Source organism: Vanacampus margaritifer, chromosome 5, assembly GCF_051991255.1.
Source record: "Vanacampus margaritifer isolate UIUO_Vmar chromosome 5, RoL_Vmar_1.0, whole genome shotgun sequence".
Classification (NCBI taxonomy): Eukaryota; Metazoa; Chordata; class Actinopteri; order Syngnathiformes; family Syngnathidae; genus Vanacampus; species Vanacampus margaritifer.
This window is the reverse complement of record NC_135436.1, coordinates 23,177,987-23,205,240: the sequence shown is the minus strand read 5'-3', so window position 1 is coordinate 23,205,240 and position 27,254 is coordinate 23,177,987. Positions and strand designations below refer to the sequence as shown.

At 38.5% G+C, this 27,254-nt stretch overlaps 4 protein-coding genes across 7 annotated transcripts in view; 3 read left to right on the top strand and 1 right to left on the bottom strand.

The window, feature by feature from the left end:
- The window catches only part of schip1 (schwannomin interacting protein 1), a 257,075-nt gene extending 255,163 nt beyond the window's left edge, over nucleotides 1-1,912 (top strand). For all 3 annotated transcript variants that reach the window (XM_077566205.1, XM_077566206.1, XM_077566207.1), the window contains one exon: nucleotides 1,038-1,912. In XM_077566205.1, coding sequence (XP_077422331.1) covers nucleotides 1,038-1,089 — 52 coding nt within the window. In that variant the 3' untranslated portion in view covers nucleotides 1,090-1,912. The remainder of the gene's footprint in view (nucleotides 1-1,037) is intronic.
- Nucleotides 1,913-6,472: 4,560 nt separating this feature from the next.
- il12a (interleukin 12a) lies at nucleotides 6,473-9,931 on the top strand. The gene is made up of 6 exons (XM_077566635.1): nucleotides 6,473-6,622; nucleotides 6,908-6,997; nucleotides 8,265-8,306; nucleotides 8,486-8,626; nucleotides 8,721-8,762; nucleotides 9,547-9,931. The coding sequence occupies exons 1-6, from the start codon at nucleotides 6,473-6,475 to the stop codon at nucleotides 9,694-9,696; spliced, it is 615 nt and encodes a 204-aa protein (XP_077422761.1). The 3' UTR covers nucleotides 9,697-9,931.
- A 1,592-nt stretch (nucleotides 9,932-11,523) lies between these two features.
- On the bottom strand, nucleotides 11,524-25,261 carry LOC144052700 (uncharacterized). 2 transcript variants are annotated; one of them, XM_077566990.1, is made up of 6 exons: nucleotides 24,440-25,261; nucleotides 17,496-18,598; nucleotides 13,573-13,716; nucleotides 13,370-13,487; nucleotides 12,374-12,448; nucleotides 11,524-12,283 (listed from the first exon to the last, which is right to left on the bottom strand). In XM_077566990.1, exons 3-6 carry the CDS (start codon nucleotides 13,649-13,651, stop codon nucleotides 12,235-12,237), a joined length of 321 nt encoding a protein of 106 aa, XP_077423116.1. In that variant the 5' UTR covers nucleotides 13,652-13,716; nucleotides 17,496-18,598; nucleotides 24,440-25,261; the 3' UTR covers nucleotides 11,524-12,234. The 2 variants fall into 2 exon arrangements, with proteins under 2 accessions (XP_077423116.1, XP_077423117.1); XM_077566991.1 differs by lacking the exons at nucleotides 17,496-18,598; nucleotides 24,440-25,261 and having other exon boundaries at nucleotides 13,573-14,220.
- c15h3orf80 (chromosome 15 C3orf80 homolog) lies at nucleotides 25,194-26,103 on the top strand. Its single transcript, XM_077566989.1, has one exon. The coding sequence runs from the start codon at nucleotides 25,311-25,313 to the stop codon at nucleotides 26,001-26,003; it is 693 nt and encodes a 230-aa protein (XP_077423115.1). The 5' UTR covers nucleotides 25,194-25,310; the 3' UTR covers nucleotides 26,004-26,103.
- Nucleotides 26,104-27,254: the final 1,151 nt, after the last annotated feature.

Sequence of the window (27,254 nt, the reverse complement as noted above, 5' to 3'; positions counted from 1 at the left end):
TTTGGGTTAAGATTTCCTTTTAGGTTAGGGTTGGGTTATGGTTTGTGCTGGGTTGTTAATTTGACCTCCAGTTCCAAAGGTTACAGAGATTCCATTCTAAAAACAATTGGGTCAAAAATAGACAGAACCTCTACTTGGGTCATTTTGACCCAACTTTGAGTTAAAACTTGGGTCTTTTTGTATAAAACAACACAGAAAATTGGGTCAGATCCTCTGCTCGGGGTAATTTTATCAAACTTTGTGTCAAAAATTGAGTAATTTTCAATGAAATAAGACGAACATTTTGGTCAGATCCTCTACTTGGGTCAATTTAAATCAACTTTGGGTCAAAAATTGGGTCATTTTGTATAAAACAACACAGAAAATTGGGTCAGATCCTCTGCTCGGGTTAATTTTACCCAATTTTGGGTCAAAAATCGAGTCATTTTCAATGAAATATCACGAAAATTTGGGTCAGATCCTCTACATTGGTCAATTTAAATCAACTTTGAGTCAAAAATTGGGTCATTTTATATTAAACAACACAAAACATTGGGTCAGATCCTCTGCTCGGGTTAATTTTACCCAACATTTGGGTAAAAAAAATTGTAATTTTCAATGAAATAACACGAAAATTTTGGTCAGATCCTCTAATTGGGTCAATTTAAATCAACTTTGGGTCAAAAATTGGGTCATTTTGTATGAAACGACTCATAAAATTGGGTCAGATCCCCTACTTGGGTCAATTTGAACCAACATTCTGGGTTTTGCACAAAAAAAGGATCATTTTGTACATAAGAACCCACAAAGTTAGCTCATTTGGGTTAATTTTGCTCAAATTTGGGTGAAAATTTGACCCAATTGTTTTTAGAGTGCATATTCCAAATTCTTCTCCCATATGCGGCACAAGGAAATGGAACGTGGAATACATCCCAAAATAGGGACTAGAAGCAAGCACATTATTTCGTTTTTTCTTATTTCTTTTTTTTTTTTTTTTTTTTTAAATAAAAGAATAAAAAATAAAATAAAGCATATTTTCTCCATTGTCTTCCTTCCAGGCATGCTGAGAGCCAGCAGAAACATTTGGCTGAGAAGACCCTTTCCAAATAAGATGCGACCTGCTCCACCGTCACCGCCCCTCCACTGCCTCAACCAAACCGAGCCCCTCGCCGCCACCCCCCCCCCCCCCCATCTTGATTCAAATTCGCCCGCTTGTCTCCTCCGCTGCCCTCCCGCCCCGCCACCCCCTCCCCGGCCCAGAAGAGCGCCGCCATCTTTCATCCGCTTGCGTGGCTTAATCCAGGGGAGCTCGTCCCACCTCCCTCGAAGAAGGAGGAGAGGAAAGGGATTGTGTATTGTCATGGATTCTGTCCCAGCTTCCTGTGCAGTGATCGGCCTTGCTTCGCTCTCGTTTCCTTACAACTTTCTACATTCGCCACTAAATTATTACTGTCAAATGCAAAAAATTGTGGGGAAAAAAAACAAATCAAGTTATAGTGAAAACTTTAGTAGAAAGTCAGTCTTAAGATTTAAAAAAAAAAAGAAAAGAAAAAAGAAACAACACTGTATAAAAAAAAAGATGGCTAATTATCTTCGGAGCATTTTAAGTTGGACTGTAAAGTATTTCAACCTGTTTTTATTCTGCACAAATGGTAGTTTTCAACTGAGAAATGTTTATTTGGAGGTGCTAAAAGAGTGTAAAGGAAACATGCCTGCCTTGTAGTGGAGTCGTAGCTTTTGGTAAATACATTCACTCCAATTGCTCTTCAACATTTTGTGAATGTTGATTTTTTCGGACACGAGTCATTTTCCAAAAGAATCGCTGTGTTAATATCGTTTTCATCCGACTGTGCTCAGAAACTTTATTTGAGGGAAGAACATGTTTATGTACAGATATGTAAAATAAAGAATAAACTTTGTTTCATATACGCTGGCCCCTGCCGCGCTCTCATTTGCTTCCTCTTTCACAGGCGGCAGAGGATGAGGTGTTGGCCGCAAGTGTTGACACGGGTCATCGTGCGCGTACGCTGACAGAGTGCCGCTCAGGTTTCACTGGTTGAAGGCCAGGAAACTCCTGTTGACTGACACTCGCTCACCGCTGCAGTTTCCCAACATGAATAAATGCATCGCTCGTCTGATGCAGGGATTTCGTTCCTGTGGTCAAAAGTGAGAGGCCGCGAGATGAAAGGAGACGGTGATGTCATGTTTCAAGCCTGGAGGAAATGTTCACAATCACGTCTTGATAAAAAAAAAAAAAAGGGCTATCTATCATCATATGTATGTTTTTTGTTTTACATTACCAAGATCCAAAACATTGCAATAAATAATTGGATACATTCCTCAATAGGGTTATTACATTTATCTTCAGGCTCGATCAGGGGTCCTTTTTGCGTCTTATGTAGTTACTAACTATTAGGGATGTCAGGCAATTAACATTTTTTACCGTATTTAATCACATGACTTCAATAGTTAACTCACGATTAATCGCAAATTTTATATCTGTTCTAAATCTACAATAAACATTTTCTTCTAAGTTTTCATACACTTGTGAACATAAAAGTGGGAAGAAATGTTTAACTAATAGAAATATGGCTACATATTTTAGTCATTGATACAGTAATTTCAAAATAATTCATAAAATTGAGTTAAAATTAAAAATATGTACTGTACTGTAAAAAACGAGTTTGATATTGATTTGTGTTGGTCATATTTCTGCCACTAGATGGCATAATTGCATTTGTAAGACATTGGTGACAGCTCAGTGCATTTTTCTTTTCATGTTAAGCGCTATCTAATCTTTAACTTGTGAAACATTTTTAAAATTGTCAAATATAACTTGACCCCAGTCTCCACAAATATATGCATTATTATTATAAAATGTATTACTGCAAAAAAATTTACGTGGACGTGTCTGCTGCGTTGGGGCTGGAATTTCCCCAGTACAGGCTTTCCAAGTAAGGGGCGGTCATCAATCGCGCATGCCGTTAAAGGAACTTTAAATTAAACATATTGCACATAAATTACAAAAAAAAAAAATCCTAAATTAATATTTAAAAGCAAGAAATTGTTTAAAGGATACTACCATTTTCAGGGTTAAGAAGATAATATTTTGTCTAAAATTAACGTGATAACTTCATTAATTTTCATTTCATAATGAAAACCTCTAATAACACATTTTGCCACTAGCTGTTGACTGAAGATGACATCACGCATACTCAAAAAAGGAAACAACCAATCATAGCTCAGTTTACTTTTTTTTTTTTTTTTTCAGAAGAGCTCAGTATTGTTCATTCGATTTGACATCATCATTGCTCTCCTTTTTTTTTTTTTTTTTTTTTAAAAAACAACAAATCAATTAAAAAAATTTTAATAAATGTTTTTTTTTTTTAAATACATATACATATATATATACATATACACACATATATATATATATATATATATATATATATATATATATATATATATATATATATACATATATATATACTTTTTTTTTGTATGTGGGTGAGTATGTGTATGTGCGTGTGTGTGTGTGTGTGTGTGCGTGCGTGCGTGCGAGCGTGTGTGTATTCATCAGTTCACCTAAAGCCCATTAAAAAAAATCCCATACTAATAATATAATATAATAATAAATTGCCAAATGCAGAAACATCAATGTAAGTTATCACGATGTAGTGGCTCTCGCTAACAGACAGAATTAAGTAACCGGAATTAGGTTAAAAAATTCTATATACGTAGACCATGTTTCTATAAATTTTGATATTTGGTTTTTATTTGAGGCAGATATTTTTTCCATTAAAATGTGATTTATGAGGAAGTTAGACCATTGGTCGATATTCAGAGTTTGTTTATTTTTCCAGTTAGCAAGAATTGTTTTTTTAGCGATAGTAAGGGCTACAAGTGTAGATTGAAATTGTTTATGTGGTAAGTCAGTTGTTGTTAGGTCACCTCGCAAACACAAGTTTGGAGATAAAGGTATCCTACAGTCCAAAATAGCGGAAAGTTTTTCTAAGACTTTAGTCCAGAAATACATAACCGGAGTACATAACCATAAAGCATGAACATAAGTGTCTGTAGTGTTTTGTAAGCATTGGAGACAAATGTCGGAGTCTGAGAGTCCCATTTTCTTCATCATATATTGAGTAATGTATGTTCTGTGAATAACTTTATATTGGATAAGTTGTAAATTTGTGTGTTTTGTCATTTTAAATGCGTTTTCACAAACTTGAATCCAAAAGTCAGGTTCCGGTGCTATAGACAAGTCTGTCTCCCATTTCGAGATGGGTAAAGACATTTTATCAGTATATGAAAGTAACTTATATATTTTTGAAAGTTTTTTTGTTGTTGTCGGAGAAAGCTTGTTAATATCTTTAGCTAAAACAGGCGGTTGGAGCGTACCCCGAAGTGTTGGAATTTTTTTCTTTATCATATTTTTAACTTATAGATAATGTAAAAAATTTCCGTTTTTTATATTGTATTTTTGGAGCAAGGATGTATATGATATAAACATATTATCTGAGAAGAGATGGTGGAGATGTGTAATTCCTTTCTGCTCCCACACAGCTAAATGAAACGGTTGGTTGTTAAGTTGAAAGTCGGGGTTATGCCATAGGGGAGAAAGTCCACAGGGCTCCACTTGGGCTTTTGTCAATTCTAGTGCCTTCCACCAGGCAGTCACGGTGGCGGAAATCATTGGGTTTTTAAAACAATTATGGCGCTTAATCGATGTTGTAATAAAGAGTAAATCTCGAAGTCTGAGGTTATTACAATCCTTCTGTTCTAGTTCCAACCAACAGTTAGTGTCTCTGTTGGGTTGTGCCCATAGAACGATATATTGTAGCTGGTTAGCTATATAGTAGTACATAAAATTTGGTGCCTCTAGACCACCTTTGGATTTGCTTTTCTGAAGAGTAGATAGACTAATCTTTTGCTTTTTTTTTATTCCAGTAAAATTTTGTTACGGCTGAGTCCAACAACTGGAACCATTTAGCCGTAGGTTTAAATGGAATCATTGAGAAAAAATAGTTTATTTTAGGTAAAACTTTCATTTTAATGGTGGCTATTCGTCCTATTAGAGAAATAGGAAGATTATTCCAGCGCTCCAAGTCACTATAATTGTTATCCAGAAGTGGAGAAAAGTTTAAATGAATTAAATCAGTTAATTTAGGTGAGATTTTTATGCCTAAGTATTTTAAATTACCTATAGGAAATGAGTAGTGTGGGTCCTGGCTTGCAGGGTTCCATGAATTTTCTGTAATAGGTAGAAGTGTTGATTTTGTCCAGTTAATAGAATAATCTGATAACTGTGAGAATTTAGTTATTAAATTAAATACTTCCCCTAGCGAAGTAGCCGGCTTTTCTAAATAAAGTAAGATGTCATCGGCATATAGATTAATTTTATGTTCTGTTACCCCAGAGTGAATTCCTTGAATCCTTCTTTCCTGGCGTATGGCTAATGCAAGTGGCTCAATAAATATTGCAAATAATAAAGGGGATAGTGGGCATCCCTGTCTTGTGCCTCTCTGTAAAGTAAAGCTCTGAGATATAATCCCATTAGTAGTAACTGTAGCTTTTGGAGAATCATATAATACTGATACCCAGTGGATAAATGATTTCCCAAAGCCAAATTTATTTAAAACAGCAAAGAGGAAGGACCAGTTAACTTTGTCGAAAGCTTTTTCTGCATCCAATGATATAATAACTGCCTTTTTATCATGCCGCTGTGACATGCTAATAAGGTTAAAGAGTCTCCTAATATTATTATTAGCTCAGTTTACTTACGTCACATGACCAAACTCAGAAAACAGGTGAGCCGTGATTGGTCGTTACCTGATCTCTGAGCACCATGATGTCATTTTCAGTCTACAGCAATTGTCAAAATGTGTTTTTTTTAAAGTATTAATTGTACATGAAAAAAATGGCGTAATGAAATTAAAAGCATAAAGTGAAGGATAATAGTTTGTTCAATGACGGTTCAACTTAAAAGGGGAAAACAAAAAATATAGCAAAATATCACAATTGTTATTCATCTCACATGACAGTTTGTCATTTTGGTACAGATTTTAGCAAGGGAAGATGACGCACGTGATTTCCTTTCGTTTTAGAACGTGAATCGTTTCTATAACGTGAACTTTACGGACGAAACCCAATGGCTCAAAACTGCCTCTGCGCAACATTAATCACCACAACACACCGACTTCCTTTTTTTTTGTTGCACGTTTTAAATGGGGAAATGACATAATAGCTTTGTGGCTCCCTTTTGCTCACCATACATTCTCTTTCCCGGCGGGGGTGGGAATATTCCCCTGAGAATAATCCAAAAATCAACATATAAAAATCCATCAGGTAAGACAGAGGCACTTCATTGAACACACAAGACAAAGATGGCAAACTTTCATTTCTGTGAGTCGGATACGACAACGCATGCTTTTTTTGTGCGTATGTGAGTTGTTAACGTAAAAAAAAAAAAAAATGTCTCTCCCATTCAGACATGCTGAGCTGCTTGCTGGTCACATCCATGCTGGAGTGGCGCGCGTCCACGTCGCTGCCGGTGCACGCGCAGTTGAGTGCGCAAGAGGGCGCAAAATGCTCCGAGCTCTTCGCGAGCCTCTTGGCGAATATCAGAGAGCTTTTCAGCAACGTAAGTACAATTATTATCATGATTATCAGCAGCAGCACATCAAAATGCACTGTGCATCCTTTTATAACTTTTTAAAAAAAAATTATTTAAATAGCTCAACATACAAAAATAGCCATTCTTATCAACAATATCATAATCCAATGACTAAATAAATGTTTTGATTATATAAAACAAATATACAAATAAAGCAACATGCCAGGAGGGAATAAGTTTACAAAAAAATACCGGAATGTTTACATATTGCAAGTCCTGATATGACTTTATGTTTTTGTGTGTGTTTTGAAGAACGTTACGTGTCACGGCCTTATGCACAACAAAGTCATTGTGAGCAGCTCGGCCGAGACGGCGCAAGCCTGCGCGCCCAATGTGCAACAGGTGACACTTTTTGCCTAGTTATTTTTCAGAACCTTTATTTTGAAGGCATACTGTATATTTTTAAACTGCGACTTGAGTGTGAGCTGTATACAGTCCTCAGTTTCATAGTGTGTTTATAGTACTGTAATCATATAAATTTAGCCTGAATTTGGTTTTGAATGTAATTTGTGATGAAAGTGTATTGCATCCACTTAAAAATACTTTTTTTATGGGGTTTAATTAATTTTTAAATTAACCCCCCCCCCCCCCCCCCCCGTTATTCAGAATATTTTTCCTGCTTTCCTGACTTCTTTGGTATTTCAGAATAATCATTTTTTTCTGTTTTTTTTTCATTCTGAATATTCTTTCTGTTTTCCAGATTTTTAGGACAGAAAAAATATATTTAAAAAAAAACAGAAAGATTATTCTGAAAAATTGGTGAAAAAAATATTAGATAAAAAAATTACAAAAAAAAAGCCCCAAAAATTACACAAAAAAACAGGAGTGTTTTATTTTTCAAGTGAGTGCAATATGCTTCCAAAATATAAAAATCTAGGATTGCTTTTTTTTTAATTGAAATAAATAAATAATAAAACAATGTTTTTGAGACTAATATTTTTTTCTATTGTTCATAATATTCTAAGATGTCCATATCATAAATATATATATATATATATATTGTTAAATGTAAACATTTGTATTGTAAATTCCTTTATATCCAACTTTTTCATATGCTTTAATACAGAGCCCCTCAAGTGAAATTGGAGGGGGGGGGGGGGGTGTTAATATGTTTATCATTAGAACGGGAAAAAAAAAGTTCTCGTAAGAAAGTATAGTCCATTGCATGCTAGCATGGGAGATTCTGTATATACTCTACATTTCGGTTTGCATTTCTAAGTGAAAATGATTGGTTGAAAATGATTGACAGATTGGTTATATTTTCACCAGGGAATTTATCATAAGGACATTGCTGCTTTATACTGTCACCATTATGTTGTTTCTGAGAGACATTTAAAATGGCAGTCTTGCAGTCTGCTAAAAAAAAAAAATATTATAATAATAATAATAATAATAAAATAAAGCTAGCATGAGCAGGTAAAGGCCTTTCTCATTCTACCAAGAAAGTTTCTCATTCAAACAAGAAAACATCCTCGTTAGTTAGGATGAGAACGTTTCTCATTAGGATGAGAAGGTTTCTTGTTTTGTTTTACTTCCCAACGTCACTTTAGGAACTCTGTACTTTATAATTAATTGCAATTTTTTTCTCTCTTTTTTTTTTCTGCCATAGAATTCCAGCTGCATGGCCCAAAGACGAACATCCTTCAGTGAGGTAACTATAGTTTTGTTTTGACATTTAGCGACTATATACACTTAAGGGGAGACTGGGGAGTGTTGTAACAAAGGGATAACTAAGGGAACTAACACCCTTAGATGTATCACAAACTCTGTCGACAATATGTGAGCATGATGATAAATGCGGAAGTGACACAATGCATTTGACCTTCACAGAGCGAGTGTGTGATGAGCATCATGAAGGACGTGGCCCACTATGATGCTCTCATTGGGTCCTACCTCAAGGCGAAACTCAAAAACCCGCAAAACGAAATGGCTCTTCTGAGCCCGACCCAGGGGATTATCCACAAGCTGAAGGTGCGAGTTTGCTTTTGTGTAAAACATCCATGGGGTGTAATATAATCTTCGAAGATGGCTTGACATCAGATTTGTTTTTTCTTTGTTTTCACAGACTTGTTTCCTGAGCGTAAATGGTGGGATGAGCTCGGCAGAGGTATTTTTATTATTATTTAATAATTAACTCATTCACTTTCAGCCATTTTCACTGAAGCAACCCCCTTCACTCCTTCCTGTTTTACTGGATTTTGACTGATTTTGCAAAATATTGTGTTCCATTGTTAAAAAAAAAACATGGAACCTACCAAAAGAAAGATTAGAGTGTCTTCTTTCATCTGGAAAAAAAGTATATTTCTATCTGTTTCCATTTTGCAGCAATTAGCATTAGAATAAGGCTAAGTTTTATCATTATTTACAAATCAAGAGCTTGTTGCATCATCTTCATAAACTCTTTTTCAAAAGTCTTAGAGCCATGAGTGATGTCGTTAATAAAACAAGACGACTAAGCAGTGAAATCGGCAAACAGAAATCTGTATGTAAATTAAAAAGAAAAAAAATTACATTTCTGGCTGACCAATTCCTTCTGCGATCCATTTTTAACTAAAAGCACTTCCTCAAATGTAACCAACCAATTCCCACATGTTTTAGCCCAAAATATTCAATATCCAGGTCTAGAGGGGAAATAATGCAGCACGACTCTAGAAAGGGGCGGAGTTTTACAACACTTATTGTTAGACAGTAAAAGCGCTCAAGAGAGTGACACGTTTTTTTCTCAAGCCCTTTTCAACACTTCAATGAGTTAGTAATGCATAAAAACAGAAACACGTGACATGGGGGACACAACAATGTGTCCATATTTTGTACACATCAACAAAAAGTTGAATATCCTTTACCATGAGTATTTTTTTTCACTTCCAAAAAACGTGTGTGTGTGTTTTCAGGAGGACACATCCCATATGTGGGGAGACAACAGCTTCACCAACCGACGTGAAATGTGCAAGATGTTGAGAGGCTTCCACGTCCGAGCCATCACCATCAACAGAGCGATGGGCTACATCTCCTCAGGAGACCACCTGAAGTCAATCTCATGACAGATTACCAAAAGTTCAGCAAGGGCATTTTTCGAGTAACTAGTAACTAGCCCGTGAACATTTGAATCCTAATCCACTCTTCAAACAACAACATACTGAACATCACCTAAAATAATTGAATGTACTGTATTAAAAAATAATAATAATAATAAAATCACAACTGAAATAAAAGTTAACTCATTTACTGCCATTGACGGCTTTCGACGTAAAAAAATTCATTTGAACTATTTCTATTAGTTTAACATTTTTTTCCACTTTTGTTAACAAGAGTATGAAAATGTACATTTCGAACATATATAAAATGTGTGATTAATTGTGAGTTAACTAGTGAAGTCATGCGATTAATTACAATGAAAAATTTAATCGCCTGACGAGATGATTATTAAAAATCAGGGGCGTCAGGCGATTAAATTTTTTACTCGTAATTAATCGCATGACTTCTCAAGTTAACTCACGATTAATCACACATTTTATATCTGTTCTAAATGTACAATTAAAAATAATCTAGGTTGTCATACTCTTGTTAACAAAAGTAGAAAAAAATGTTAAACTAATAGAAATAGTTCAAATGATTTTTTTACTTCTATAACCGTCAATGGCAGTGAATGAGTTAAGCAAGTAAGCATCCAAAAATATTTGATCAAAATTGCTACAATTGTTGCCAGGCAGACTTCATGTGCCACAAGGCCAGAAAGGACAGTGAGTTGTGGAAGAAGAAGTGAGTAAGGAAATTAAACAGCAAGTTTTGTTTATTTTATATCCTCTTACAAACGTCACATTTGGAAACAAACTAAGCTAACGTAACAAGCTCAAATATAGCATCACACGCTGTGATTTCTCACGAGGAAATCCATGATGAATGCTTCGGACAAATCAGAGCTGCATACGTCAGCAGTCAGCCATGTTGGCCACTTTCTATATAAATGGTACCTAATATTTGGGAAGAGAGTAAATATTTATTCTATTTATTATACTTATTAATTTCCTTGCTTTGGATGTATTTTTCACTACAGTATTTATAATAAATTATTTTTTGCACGTCAAATTGGTGAGATGAGTGATTTTTTTTTTTTTTCATTTGAGCCATGAACACACAATATACTGGAGTATATAGTTAAAGGTGCATCGTGCCAAGAGCCCTGACTGTTTAACTCTGACTCCACCTATCAGCTTTTATCTTCCCTTTATAGTATGCGGACCCTCACACACCACAGTTTCTTTTAGGAGGGGAAGGGCGGAGTTTTTCGTACCTCATTTGAAGTCATGTCTTCGTTTGTCAACTGTGGCTGTCGCTTTAAGATCATGCACGTACTCGCACGCGCACCATGAACGAGCCTGACACAGATGCTGCAGTTACGCTTTGGGCCAGAGGTGGCAGTCGCGAGTTAAAAAAGTGACAAACTGCACAAAGATCATTTAAGTTTTAGGAAGCAAGTCAGGCAACAAAGGCTATTTAAGGCCAAGTTTGAATCTATCTTTTAAATGATATTTATTAAATATGAAATCAGATCAATGTGCAGGGCAAAATTATTTTACAGGTAATTTTATCATGCGTTTAATTGTATACATTTTATTTCATGAGGACACAAATGATTTGTTAAAAACACCCTTACATAAATTGTACCAAATTAAATGTTTAAGACAAACATTTCGTAAATGTGATTGTATTGAACTTAAAAAGGTCAATACAATGGAACAACTCTTTCCACTAGAGGGAGCCAGTGTACCACTGGTGAGAATCACTGTTCTAGTCCATTGTACCATTTACAGGGCAACTGCTAGAATAATATGCAAATTTGATGCAAATAAATAGGAGTAAACACACAATGCAATTCATCACAATATATTTATTATCTTTGACTTCGTGTTGAAATTAGCTTGATACACTCCTTTTGTCACTGGTTTTGAAACCAGGTTTAACAATTATGATTTCAATACACTGCTCACTATATATACACTTACAAAAACTGGGGAATTGTTTTTCACCAGAATATATTGTAGATGACGTAGTCTCTTGAAAGATGACTTTTTATTAGTGATGGCAAAATGAAGCTTCATGAAGGAAGCACTTGTGATTTTTTTTAAGTCCCCTAGATGGTGCTCTTGGTTGGAAGATGCAGTGGAAATTTAATACATTTCCATTGCACTAGCCTTTATATTTAAACCAAGAGCACCATCTTGGGGACTTAAAAAAAATCACAAGTGCTTCATGAAGCTTCATTTTGCCATCACTACTTTTTATAGAGTGAAAAAAAACGTACACATTTTTTTTACACGTTATGTCAGCTTAACTTGTTTGTGCTCAATCTTTCAGTCTTTGCCATGACTAGAACTTTAAACTACAGTTCAAACATAACGCCGACATCAGGACAATGACGGATCATTTTGACCCATAGACAGCAGAAGGCTTTTTAAAACAAAAATAAGTTACAGGTAAAACATGTTTCTAATAAATAAAGCCTATCAATCTAATTATATTAAATCCAATAAATAATTTGAAGAGACTATTCCGGCTTCATGTTCCTCTCGTTCAGATGATCACGAGGATGGCGAGCTTGTGGTCGGGGTTCGAGTAACAGCCGCCCTCCTGTGAGGTCGACATGAGAAAGCGGAAGATGAGCATGAATTGTGGAAGGTGTGATGATGGTGATGATAACGTGATGAAGGTGCAACTCACTTAAGGGTGACGATCTTCTCCATGACCCACGGAGCGCGCATTTGAGCGCAGTAGTAGCCATCTTTGGTGTAGAAGCTGGAGGATGTCAACAGTTGGCATCGTTAGCGAGGGTTGCCATTTTTTTTCCCACACCAAACATGATTCATAGGTATCAATTTGACCTGTATAGCCTACATATTTAACTATTTGTGAATTATATTTTTACATAGGTTATTATGTTTTAAAGGGGAAGTCAGGGGAAGTCGCCCCCCCCCCCCCCCAATACAATAGTATGTTCTATGCAGCCCTAATAGTCTAAATATGTTGTATTCTGTTTAATATTGTGTTAGTGGAATATGAGTTAAGAATTATGAAGATGATATCAATGTTGCTCATGTCTCAGGTAACAATCAATCACAGCGCAGCATCAGAAATCAGGTGAGCTCTGATTGGTTGTTGCCGAGCAACATTGATGTCATCTTCAGTCGACAGCAAGTGGCAAAATGGCCGCCCCCTGAGATGGATAAAAAAGGCTGGATTTTGCTTCATAACTCAAATTCCAAAAATAACAACATATTATTGACAAGAAATGCTTAAGGTTGACATCCACTTTAAATAATAAGGCTATTTTTTAAACACTTTATTTTAAACTAGTCTATAAGTTTTAATATTTTGCAGCTTACAGTGTTATTTTACCCCAATTTAACACATAAACATCATACATAATATATCATATAATGATGATAATAATGATAATAATAATAATAATAATAATAATAATAATAATAATAATAATAATAATAATAATAATAATAATAATAATAATAATAATAATAATAAATTTTTGGGGGGGGCTTTGTTTTTGTTTTTAATTCTGTTTTCCTGATTTTTTTTTTCTGTATTTCTGAGTCAATTTTTAAAATAGTTTTTTCTGTTTTTCAGATTTTTTTTTCTGTTTTTCTGAGTAATTTGTTCCCACTTTTTCTGAATATAATATAAATGTGTTGCCCGACTCACATGACGGCGGCTACGCATGGCGGATGACGTTGTGCTATTCGGAATGCAAAAACTTCTTCTGTGATCTCCTTGCTGCTGACCTTCCTGCAGCATTCAGTAGGCTTCCCCGGAATCCCCGCTGGACCACAACACAAAACAGAGAGATTTTAATGAAGTGATTGAGGCTTTGAAGCGCAAACACATCAAGATGTTCAATAACTCACCTCCTATTCCGCACGTGACTGCGACCACCAGCACGACCATCACGATCAAACTCTTCTGCAGGCTTCCAGTGTTCATCATTTTGAAGAGTGGTTAAGACAGATGAGAAAATGTCCAAAAGATGTTTTGGCCTGTTTCTTTTGGGTCTTGGAGGAGAGAATGAATTGGCTGACGTTGGTCGGTCGAATTTAAGGCGTCAAAAGCAGAAGTGCGTTAGTCATTCCTCCAACTCGTTTTTCCTTTTTCAGGCTCTCTTCCGCCAAAATTGTGAGACAATCGTTTGCTGGAAATGATTCAAAGTGACGAACATCGGTAACGCCGGAAATGCTGTTTCTCAATTCTCCTCTTTATCAAAACTATGAGCAAATAGACGCAACGCCCAACGGAAACTCTTTAACTTGTTGCATCAAATGTCCTGAATAATCACTGAAAAATGCTGTGGTTAATAACTATTCAAAATGATCTGGCCTTGTGCGAAAAAGTACTATACTTGCTCCCTGACTTTGACTATAGGCCACGAGTGGCCGAACACTCTCCCTCAGAATTTTCTGGTAAAGAACAGAATTAATTGTTCCATTAATCAAGTCGTCCAGGTCATGAAGCTACAAAGCGGCCCCAGGGTCGACATAGGGTCAAGTAGCTTTAATTCCACTCCCACCCCACCCCCTTAATAATAATATTGGCATTTAAAAAATGCATTTTATGTTTACTTGGGCTATCTTTGTCTAATATTTACATTTGTTTGATGATCTTAAACATTAAAGTGAGGACACTGCAAAAAAAAATCGAGGAGAAAATACTTTTTCAAGGCACTGCTTAAATCTATTATATTTATCATTTCTAAAATGGTTGAAACACCGGCACGATGAGGAATAAAAATACAACTCACCGTTACGCTGATTGCCGCAGTTGTAATTAGTGGGAGTACTGCACATGTTTTTCTGTTGAGCAGGCTGATCTAATGTTGTGATCCATAGCGGCCCCCCCACATCCAGTGCACTGACGTAAGTTTTATTTTTACCTTAAAACAAGGGCTTTAATGATAACATCCATTAAGTGATTCTGGAAAATTTGTGTCGAACAAGTGAAATCATCGCAACGCGTTAACTGTTTCGACTACTTTTCGACTTTTCGACTACGCGTTTACTCATTTCGACCACTTTAACACTCATCATTGTGATGAAACGTGTCGCTCGTGAGTCGTGACACAGTACAGTATAAAATAGTTCAATGTAAGTGCTTTATCAAAAAGTTCACTTTTACAAACATCCTTTACGCTCCATTGGGCAGTTTACGATTACTATTTTTAGAACAGCGCACAGCGCATGGGCGTGGCCAGTTGATTTTCGGACAAGGAATGCAGGCAGGCGACGGAGGGAGTGTATTCGTACGAGGCATAACTTGTGAACTGACTGGCCATTTCACCATAAATATACTTAACAGACGTATTATGGTTACAACAAACCTCTGCTGCTTTGGCGCCTGCCGCTATGTGACCGGCGATGTTGTGACCAGGATCGAATGAAGGGAGTTTCCAGAGGAATGTGTCCGCTGGGTTCAAGCATGTACAATTAAACGGCAGTGATTTAAAAATGTCATCCAAGACACCCTATATGTGCTCTCTACATTTCGTCGGTGGAAATGGGTCAGCAGCTAAAAATGTATGTTTATCGTCTGCTTGCTCAGCGTTAACCTTGCTAGCTGCCTGCTACAACATGCTAGCTACTATACATCATAGTGTAAATGCACCAAAAATACCACCTACATTTACCTACGGAATGTACTGCAGCTTATATGTGAAAATTAATGCAAATAATGTAATCATGATTTTGATTTTGGCTTCTCACGATCCTAACAACATTATAATCAGCTAATGTGGCAAACGGCGCAAGTTCCTGTGTTGTGAAAGAACCATGACTGCACCAAGTGTGACAAATGTTCTTCCGCCCTCCTTGAGCGACCATGCTGTTGAATGACGCCGTACAAACATTGCATTACATACATTAAATATTGAAATAAAAGACATACAGTACAACTTTCTAGAAACATCGCCAGTGCTAATGCTAGTGCTAATTTGACAAGCAAACACATCAGCATAAAGTTCTGGGAGTAATACTTTATCAAATGATGATGATGATTATTATTTTTTTAATTTGTTGAAAAATAGTGACCCCCCCTGGCACAAACCCCCCACCCCGGCCTTATACTAACTGCCTACGAGCCTATATGTCTCATCTGTACGCATACTGTATAGTTTATGCAGTAGTCTGCTCACGGAGTGGGAGTCACAAGATGGCCGCCCTGTGACTTCAACGGCTTGCACTGGAGTTTATGGGCTAGTGGCTATCTAGTCATATATACAGGTCAGTGCCAGTCACACATTCAGAGAAACCATTCACACTTGAATTCAAACCTTCGAACTCTTCATTGAACCCAACGTCTTTTTGGAAAATAAGACATAGAAAACCTTGTTGTTCACATAGTGTATTAAAAGACAAATGATAAAACACCAGCTATAACTATGGTGGTGGTGGTTGTGGGGGTGGGGGGGGGTGTATACTTGACTAAGCAACTGAAAATTGTACTTGTCATTCCCGATAGCCTTCAGTGTTTTTTTTTTCTCTCTCTGTTGGAAGAAGGTGGAAGGTGAAATGGGTCATTTTAAGCGGGAAAACGTGTTGCCACGTCAGTCTGCGATACAGCAAACCGCCAGCAGATGCCGCTGCAGACAGCAATATGCGCAAAGCCGATTTCAATCAACTCAATCCATTGTAGTGAGCTGGCAGGAACTCATCATGAAATGTATTGAGAGCTCTATGCAGAATTAACAGAGGGGGAGCTCTGTGACCACGTGACATGTATTGATTCCCCTAACTCCAACCTCCCCTTTTTCTTATATGGTATGTTACAGTAAATAGTTTGATTCGTAAGTGATTTTCTTTTGATGATTAAACATATATGCACCTTGACCAATGAAAATGTTGGGTCCATCAAAAAGGAGAATTAATAATTAACAGCTTTAAGTAGAGAATTTAAATAAGAACACTGTGCTTTCCATATACTGAGCCCACATTTAGCTCTACTTTGACTGCTTTGCCCCTATTGTACAGTATTTATTTGTTTTTATTTAAAGAAAAAAAAATGCCCCATTCATAATTCATTTGGATTTATTACACTTCCGTTAGTTACACATGACTGTTTTGCCTTAGGCATTGAAATTAGTCAACTGCGAGTGTGGCAGAAGCTTCAATTTGCCAGATAGGAAGCAACACATTTGAAAACTAAAATAAATAAATAAATAAAATGTAAATGTATTTTTCAAAAAAAATATATATTTTTTTACATAATTGCTAATGAATTTATGTACCTGCTTAGGTATTACTCATTGTGCTTGTAACAGTACAGATTTACAATTGCACTGTATTTTAGTCATGTCAAGTGTTTCCAAAAATATTAGCCTCGCCTTTCAGTGTCAAGAAGTGCAAACACTACAAACTACAACCACATCCACTCACATACTGAATAACATAAAAATGAGTATTATGACTTTTATAAAAGAATATTTTTTGGTGCAGTTCTTGCAATGGACTCATTAGATTGTGCAAGTAGTGGATTTAATGTTATGGGCATTTTAATCAAATGGAGATATTTTGGGGTAGCGGTGGGTCTATTAGCTGGAGTAAATTGTATACTTCATGTTTAAAATAAGACTTTTGCTGTGTGTGTGTGTGAGGGTGGGTATAGCGAATGGATTTTTTAATTATTATTTTTTTTAACAGACGCACCAACCGATTTGGAAACGATGATGTCACTCACCTTGGGGAGATATGAGCCTGATTGTAGACTCATTACCAATGACACACACACACACACACACACACACGCGACCACACAACACACAGATTGAGCAAAGGGTTCCACTTACCCGGCAGATGAGGAACACCATATCCTATTAATTTCTTGCCATGTGGGCTGAGTTATTAGTGGATGGCTCCACAGTAACTCAAGGGTGGATGTCCACCCGGGACGATAAGCCAGAAGCTTGCAGGGGGGCGGATGAAAAGACATTTTGAAGGGAAACATATGCAACAAATGGTTAGCACTTACTTCCCATTTAGTTGAACCAAGCTAACAAAGCTATGATTCCATTATACAAATGGCAATAGATAGATATTGCATTTTCTTCCTTCTAGGATCCATTTGTTAATTTTAACTTCCTTTTACACACGAGAGGAATGTTAAAATGTTCATTGAAAGTGTATGAAATGTTAATAAAAGTTTTCATTTGACTGTTTGATGGCAGCTCTTCGCATTACGTTCCGCATCGTGACCTCTTTTCAACGTTCCCTCTTTGATGCCTCATTGGGCTGCAAAGCCCATGGAGGGGCAATGCGGGGGAGGGGGAGTGGGAGTGGGAGGGGAGGGGGGATACGAATTGCAGTCACCTTGCTTAACTCAGAAGCCCCGCCTTTTCTTGTTAGTGACTCGGCAGAAACGGGTGGGGGAGATCAAAAATCCCCTTCCCTCCGCCTCCAGTCTGCAAGCATATGGTAGTAGGGAAAGTTGACCCTATATTTAGCCTCCAGGTGTCTGTCTGCTGTGTCCGGGATCCAGGAAGTGAGTCATCTCCAGCTGCTTGTTGGTGGACTGGTTGTCTTATAGACATGGGGGGGTCGTAGTGGTTTGGTGGAGGGCTTTTTTTTTGTGGGGGGGGGGGGGGGGGGCATGGAAAAGCTGAGTTGCAATAGTCAAAAGTCCACAAATGCACAACTTAGGGCCGATACGCCAGTGAAAACAATCTCCCTATTTTTCCCAACCCAAAGTTGGCAACTTGATTCCGACACACCTGAAAAGTCCTTACAAGAGTGATCCCCTTCGCAGTTAGAACACACCCTCCAGTTCTCCATCTTGAAAAGAGGGACCACCAACCCAGCCTGCCAATCCAGAGGGACTGTCCTCGATGTCCGCACGATGTTGTAAAGGCATCTCAACCACGTCAGCCATTTAGAGCCTTCACTGGTTTTTAACCTGGGAACGATCAAATCCCAAAGGTTCGGTGAGTCAGTCTCAGGGGTTCGGCAGAGGTTAAGATATACACGCAAATCAAATGATTGGTGATGCTTGACTATCACTGGCTGCAGGTGATCATGCTACATTGCTTGGCTAATCTGTGCTGCAGGGAATTTGCTGTGTTCAGTAGTCGACTTGTGGCTGTTGGGATGGTACGTCATGCGATTTCTTTATTATTGTAATCCCGTCATGCTAACTATGTCGGACGAATATGTGCAATATGAATTAAAATGTGTAACGGAACATATGGAGTTCCACAGGTTTGAATTCTGGGGCCTCTGCATTTTTTAATTGTATCTGCTGCACATAGGCCAAAAGGCCAGATGGATGGATGGATTTTTTATTTAACTCTTTTCCTGCCAATAACAAAAATCCCAACGAGTACTGCCAACAACGTTAATTGGCATTAACTACTTTTTTTTTTTCTTCCTCCAATGGGCGGCGCAACGTCTTGGGCAGCTCTGGTTTTATGAATGAGCTGAATAAAATGAAAAAAAATAAAAAATAAAAAACACTAACTATGGCCAGCGGATGGCAGCATTGTATCTCTTTTCAATGGGCTCCCATGGATCAAATGACATGAAAATGTGATGGATCTTAGGAAATACGTTTTCAAGTGAATGATCAAAGCGTTTGTCACATTAACTCCAATTCACAGAGCGTCACTAAACAAAAAATATGAATGCCAAAGTGACTGTTGTGCAGAAAATGTGTCACAAAAAGCTTGTTTTCTTATTTTTTCCATTATAATTTGGTGTCACTGAAATGACCTTCTTTCAAATGATGATTACTAAAGAACAGAGTATGGTAGAATCATACTTTTTTTTTCTAATGAGAAAATGGAATCCAATCTTTCACCATGTTTACGTAGTCATAGCACACTATATTCTGTTTGCCTTGAAAGATGAGTGAAAATGCTCAAAATGAGCTGGCACTTTAGGGGGTTATCTTTTTGGATAACGTTTGACAGTAAAAAAAGTGTAAATAATAATAAATAAATAAATAAACAATTTATAATCATTGCCATTCTTTTTATACTTTGACTACATGACTATCGTTTCCCATTCATTTCAATGAGGAAAGATGATTTGAGTGTAACCTCCCCTCCCCCCACCAAGAGTTCTTTCAACTTGAACAGACATAAATGATGCTGAGTCACATCACTTAGTGCGTTTACCCATCAAAGCTGCCTCAGAGAGGGATTGGGGGGGGGGGGTTATCACAGTATGGGAACGCCATAGCGGTCTTGTACGGTTATTCCCCATTCTGTCAAAACGCAAAGCTCAGCACAAGCTTCCCAGAGACGTTCCCCCGAGACTCCCGCGCTTTGTTAAGATTTTTTTTTTTTCTAGGCCTCCAAGAGCTGTTTTTCATCTCAAATAAAGCCGTTAAGCCAAAAGCTACACATTTGGGGAAACTGCGTCCAAGTTCACGCGGTCCATCCAGTGACCTTGGTCCCATGTCATCCCATCTCGTTCCCATTTATCACATCAGGCTTCATTACACCACATAAAACAACATACTGCTACTTTACAAACGAGCCCCAATGTAAGTATAACGGCTCTTTACGTTCGAGTAAGCACGCACACTTTGCGCGGCCTCTTCCAGTTTAAAAGCCTCCAAGGCGAGCCGGGCGATAAGACGGGAGGAAGTATGTGGGTGTGAAATAGTTGCGGTGTGGGACTTTTTTGTGTTCGCACAATGGACGACTCATTGCAGGTCCTGCTTTCTATTAAACGTTCACGCCGACGGGAATACGCAGACAGCGATGACGCCCACGCGAGGGCATCCCAGAGCTCTCGTCAGGAAAGAACTTGTTGCGGCGTAGGAAGGCGGTATAAGCATCTTCATCCTGGCTGCTCAGTAAAATCAACCATGACGTTTTTTCATAAAGTAAAATGTTAAAGTGTGATTTGTTTCTTTACAAGTGGCAAACTTTTGTTTGTTTGTTTGTTTTTTTGGAATGGACCATGCGGATGCTGTCCTGTAGGGCGGCGACCCCGAGTCGATGCTTTGCGTCTCCAACGCAAAGCAAGCAAAAAAACCCGGAGACCTTGGCTGGAAATTAAGAAAATTTGAGGCCCGACGGGGCTTTCTTTGTTTCATAATTAATGCAAACGTGATAAGCATGCCATTGACCGCCAGGGTGGCCTGCGCATCAATGTCTCTGACGGATGAAAATGAACGCGGCCATACATCATAGCGCGAGCCTAATGGAGCCCGTTAAGGCTGAATTATTAAAGCACAACAAGAAACCTTTGTGCCAGATTAATGGAAGCGCACGTTTATTAAAGCGCACTACGACAGTCGGCGTGTTATCGCTGCACATACAGAGGGTGTCTGCTTGAAATGATCCGTTCGGTTAATGCAGCAAGGGAAGAAGATACGTTTGGTGGAAGTGGCTTGTGTGCACACTGTGTGTGCGCGTGTGTGTGTGTGTGCAATATCAAGATATCATTGATTGATTGTGTCTATTTAGAGCTATAGGCCACATTTGGTACACATACAAAATGTATTGTTTCTCTCTCTCCCTCCCTCCCCCTCTCTCTCCCTCTCTCTCTATATATATAAATGTAAATATATATTTATTTACACAAACATATTATTGCATTAATCACATATTAGTGCAGATTAATCACACTATTAATTTTGACCACAGATTATCCTTTAACTTGACAACGGATGGTTACGTTAAAGGTAGCACAGGTTAGGTTTGAGCAATAAACATTAACTACTTGCATTAAAGTAATAATTCACTTAATTTATAGGCGCCTTTCAAGGTCGCCGTACGACATAATAATTAAAAAATATTATTATTATTATTATTATTATTATGTGCATTAAAGTAAAGTCTTTAATAAATGTTTGTGTATGACATTTAGAAAAAAAAATTCATGTCGAAATATAGGGGCCATTTTTTTTAAAAATCATTTTAAATTATGCAGGTAATTAACAGATTAGAAAAAGAGGAGGATGAGTCTGTGCAGTGGGTCAAAACATATTGAAGACGTCTTCCTAACATTAAACGTCGAAACTCTTGAAATTTGGTGGGCACAAATTTTTGACTTTTAATTAAGTGATTACTCAAAATTCTAAGATGCTATTCAAACAAACATCTACTACAGTGATTAGAGAGGACTCCAAGTGCACAGGACAAAAATTATACCTGCACCTCATGTGCTTATTTTGTATTGTATTATACAAAATTACTATTATGCACAATAACGTGAACAATTTATGATACTAGATATGGGAAAAGGTTGATCGGAGTGGGTGGAGAGTCATAACCTCGAACAATTATTCACTCTGACGAAAAATGAGAGTCTTCATTGAACTTCGCATGCATGTTTTTTTTGGAATGTGAGAGGAAGCTGGAGTACCCACCTCAACACAGGATTTGAATCCAGAACCTCATGACTGTGGGGTAGCCAGATTAACCACTCAATAATGTGCTGCCACAAACAAATAATACCGTGTCAAACTCATTGCTAAGGGACTGTTTATGACACCCGCCCAAGTCGTTTTGTGCGGATGTTTGTTGGGGAAGAAGTCGTATTTGCACTGGAACTAACTTGGACGTATTTATTGGAGGGGAAATAAGCAGGAAGTGGTTAGTTAGCAGGGTCTCGTGGAGGACATATAGTGACAAGCTAGCGGAAATGTTTTATAGCTCAACACGATTGAAAACAAAGATGGCAAAGATGGAGAAGCCACCGTATAGAAATGACTGGCGGCTGCTTGGAAGGGATTGTGCTCAATCCCAATCCTCTCAATCTTTCCCTCCAGAAAGAAGGCAGCATTTTTTTTCTACACGTTTCCAAACACTTACGCCGCTGAGAGCTGTGATTAAAAATAGCAGTGCATGTCAATAAGAGCTGCGCTGAGAGGCACAATAGCGGACATGCCGGGAAAAACCCACCCGGACTGGGGGCGGGGGGGGGGTTGGGTCGGGGGGAGAAAAAAAAACGATTTGTGAAGTCGCCGCTTAGAGCCAGTGGCTATCGATTGTGTATTTGTTTATTTGGTTAGACAAAAGCCCTGCTCATGTTTCCGTAATTGAGGCAGAGCACAGACAAGAAATACGATGCTGCATAAATTAGGCCGCATCGTGCCGACCTTCTGCTAAACTTTATGTTGTAAAGATGCAGTAATGGGATTTGCTATATTATACATTAGGGCCTTGAGACTGTTGAGGTCACATTTTGCCCTTGCCAACATCATTTTAGAAATACATTGTTGCTCATAAAGTTGGAATAACAAGTCCAAAACTAAAAGATTCCAACAATGTGTATACTTCCAGACCTTGGTGGCCCAAAAAAAACGATATTAACAGTTAACATTTTTGGAACATCGCATTACGGGGAGCTTGCTTTGTGGTGTACGTTCCATTATTTTTCTTGTATTCATTTTGAAAACTTTTTGTTGAGTCATGTCGTACCGAGCAGTGTAGATGTGCCAAATGATACCATCCATCCATTATTCCAACTGTTCATAGATCACATCCAAATCCCACACAGGAAGCCCCGGAGCCCAGATTCAAACCCCCAAATCGTCTAACTGTGAGGCAGGCATGCGAACCTCTCAGCTTGACCAGTAAAAAAAAAAAGTGACATGCTGAAATCTCGAATGTGAAAATGTGGATTGAAATCCAAATTGTAAGACATCGTCTACAGACATATCGTATCATGTGATTGTAAAGCGGCTTTGTCAGTTATTGCTTTTGTAGTGTGAATTAACACGTCGAGCGAACCCTCCTTCAACTGGACGTTTACTTTAATGGTTATGTTCGTCAATGCTATCCAAACGCATGGTCCTCAAGGGTGATGCTGCACTACAATGTGAGTCCAGACACTCAGCTAATGGGGGTGGGTGGTGGGGGGCATTACAGCCCACGAGGCAAGGACTATTCATTTTTTATGAGAGGGGCAGATCCGTTGGCGCCTTGCACCACCGACGTTCAGCGAGGGTATAAAGTAGCCGAAAAGTGAGCTCTTCGGGGACTTCCTGCAGTGACCAAATAAAAGAGAATATTCTCAAGTACTGTGATTAACACTTAGGACGAATGTGAGGTTTGACTACTTTGTACACCACAGTCTGAATGTACAGCATATAGTAGGACAGAAGACGACGGTAGGTTTAGTTGTTAGCATGGTGAGGTTTGAATCTGAACTCATTCACTGCCATTGACGGCTATAGACGTCAAAAAATTCATTTTAACTATTTCTATTTTTTTTTTCTTCTGTTAACAATTGTATGAAAACTTAGAAGAAAATATTGTACATTTCGAACAGATATAAAATTTGTGATTAATCGTGAGTTAACTAGTGAAGTCATGCGATTAATTACGCTCCTAATTTTTAATCATCTTTTCTTTTCTTTAATCTATTTTTTTTAAAGAATAAAAGATTATTAAAAATTAGGGGCGTAAGGTGATTAAAATTTTTAATTGTAATTAATTACATGACTTCACTAGTTAACTCACGATTAATCACAAATCTATGTTTTAAATGTACAGTAAAAAAAAATTCTAGGTTTTCTTAATCTTGTTAACAAAAGTAAAAAAAAAAACAATGTTAAACTAATAGAAATAGTTCAAATGAATTTATAGCAGTGAATGAGTTAACTCAGGACCTACCAGCTCACCAACACGCGTGCGTGGCGGCACGCCAAGGCAGCTATATTGCTAGCAGGGCTTGTTCATGATGGAGTATTGCTAAAAGCACAATATTACCCGTTTGAGGCATTATTATTTTATACATAATGTTCCATCAATTAAAACATGAGAGGCAATTAACTTACCTGATGTCCCAATGGGAACAGTCACATAGTTGCTAGCTACTGTATATGCAGCTGTCCGCACCTGAAACGACACTTTTATATCCAATGACATTAGGTAGAAAGTTTTCCAGTTGCTAACCCAAATTAAATGATCAGCCCAAAAAACTATATTACATTTACATGTCATCAATATTTGTGTTAAGGTCAAAATTCTGGTTTCTGAAAGATACAGAATAACCTATTTGCAGTGCATGCGTGAGTAGACACTAGTTACTCCCCATATACTGTACATGATTATGTGATTGATCAAGTGTCTCATTAAAACTCAGAAGACTGATGAAAAAAAAATAAAACCGCAAAAATGGGTCTGAATATTATTCTTGTTCATTGTTCCTGGTGCTTAAAGTTTAAATGCCTTTTTAAAGGAGAATTATTTGAAGGCACTCCAGTTTTTGTGGTAAATGATACAAGAGTTATATACGTAGAACAAAGGCAGGATTATTTTTTTTTAATTCCTATTTCTTTCCTAAAAAAAAATTTCGAGGCTAACTTTTGATCGCAGAAAATTATTATTTTTAATTATGCTTTTTTGTTTTGTTTTTGCGAAATAAATAAAAAGTACTGTATTTGCACTTGGAAACGAACGTGAGTTCACACCATCAGAAATTAATGATGCTCATCAATGAGCCACTCCAATCACAGAGGTCTTCCGGGGAGGGAGGAGGGTGGTAGGTGGTAAGGGGAAGAGGGGAGGGGGGAGGGGGGGTGCACCTGCTGTCCCGCGCCTCTATCGCTGCAGTGAGAATCGGATCACAACACAGCTCGGAGCGGAACACCTGACTTCCATGCCACACGCTTCCCAGGGCGGGGGTCCACAAAAGAACAGCCGGCAATGATGCCCCGTCTGAACGGCGGAGGCGGTGGAAGTACCGGCACCCTTTTCTCGGCATGCCTCCTCTCCGTGTGTCAAGCCCTGCGGAGCTGCGGGGAGGTCCAGTGCGCCGACGGCCAACAGTGCTGCCCGCCCATTGTCGCCGGGAACGGGAGTAGCAACGGTGACGGATCCGGTGGCGGTGGTGGAGTCGGCGGCGGATTGTCGGTTCGGTGCTGCAAGCTCCCGATCCACATCTTCTTCGACAACGTGGGCTGGTTCACGCGGAAGTTGTCGGGCATCCTCATCCTGTTGCTGCTCTTCGCCATGGGCTACTTCATCCAGCGGATCGTGTGCCCGAGACCGCGCCGCCACCCGCACCAGGACCGCGGGGAAGAGCCGTCGCTCTTCCACGGCCACGCGACAGCCTCCCAGGACTCCCTCCTGGACCGCTACCCCGAGTGCAACCCGGTGGACTTCGTCTCGCCCAACCTGCCAGCCTACGACGAGGTGAAATATTTGCCCACGTACGAGGAGAGCATGCAGGAGATGCACCCGGACCGCTCCGACGATAACTTGCTGGCGGAAGACGAGACGAGCGGTCCGGGTAGAGGCGGGGCGGCCGGGCCGGGGGCTGGAGAGCACAGACTGGATGTTGTGGAGGGGTCGGGAGGGCAACAGCCCAGCCCAAGGACATCTCGGAACTCTGTCTGACGGGAACCACGTGCATTAAGACAGTATCTTATTATTATTTGAATTTTACTCTCAAGTGCAATTTTAACACCGAATGTTGACAATAAAAGAGAGACTACAATCGCCTTTTTTATGCAAAAGAGCGCCTGGGTTATGTAAATGAGGGCAGCTAGTTTAAATCATGTTAACTTGTACAGTACTCAGCTATCTCAATCATGGGTGCTTATACTGCTGTAGACTTCTTCTTCTCCCCGGGGGCAGTATTTTATTTTGAAATGGCTTGGTCAGAATCAACAAAAAGCCAAAAAATGGTCACAATAACGCCTAGGGGTAAAAAAAAGAAAAAAGTATCAAATTTGTATTTGATATTTGGGGGAGGATTTTTCAATCAACTTCAATTTCACTTAAAACCAACATCTGCCAACAAGAACACTTTAAAAAGTCTTCTTATCCAGGGAGAGAGAAGGGGGAGGGAGTGGTGTGCAGGAACCATCATTCATTCTGCAGCCATTGGTGCCTAATGAAATATGAGGTGACCTTTTTTGCAACAATCCAAAAACTACTCTTGACACCACATACATCACAGCGCCAGGATTTATGTACTGCTTACTTGGATTAAATAAGCAGAAGAATTTAATTTACTTTATGCAAAAAAAAAAACCAAAAAAAAAAAACTTTTTTTTCCTTATAGAACATTTCACAATTAAGAGACCAGTCTGGTTTCTTTTTCAAAGCTGTGCAAACTGGAGTGTGATTGCGGCGGCTCATGTAATCCAACACTGGCCAACCATGACTGATGGCCTCGCGCCGCCAGAGAGAAATCTGTGGGTGGATGGGGTTAGCACTTAGAAGCACAAATCCATGTTTAGAACCCACTTAAGAGCCAGATGAGAGAGGGGGGGGGGGTGACCCCAGAGAAAGTAGCGGTCATTTTACGAGGCTTAAGAGGTGTGAATGCTGAGTGACTTTCTTACATGCGAGACGGCAAGCGCGTTCTCGAGTAGCCTACATGAAATTTTAACGAAGGGTCGTATAAAACTGACATCCTCCCATGGTAGCACTATAGGGTCGCGTTGAGTCTTTTCCTAAAAAAAAATATGTAATATGGAGGCAACACAAGAAGGCAAATGCGAGGATGCAAAAAAGTGTGAGGCCATGATTTTAGTTCCTGTGAATAAGCAAGCACTTACGGTGTGTTAGCTACCGTTTAAGTGGAGGAGCTTTTCAAATCTTTGCTTTTGTATTTTAGTTGTTAATGACATGCATTTAAAT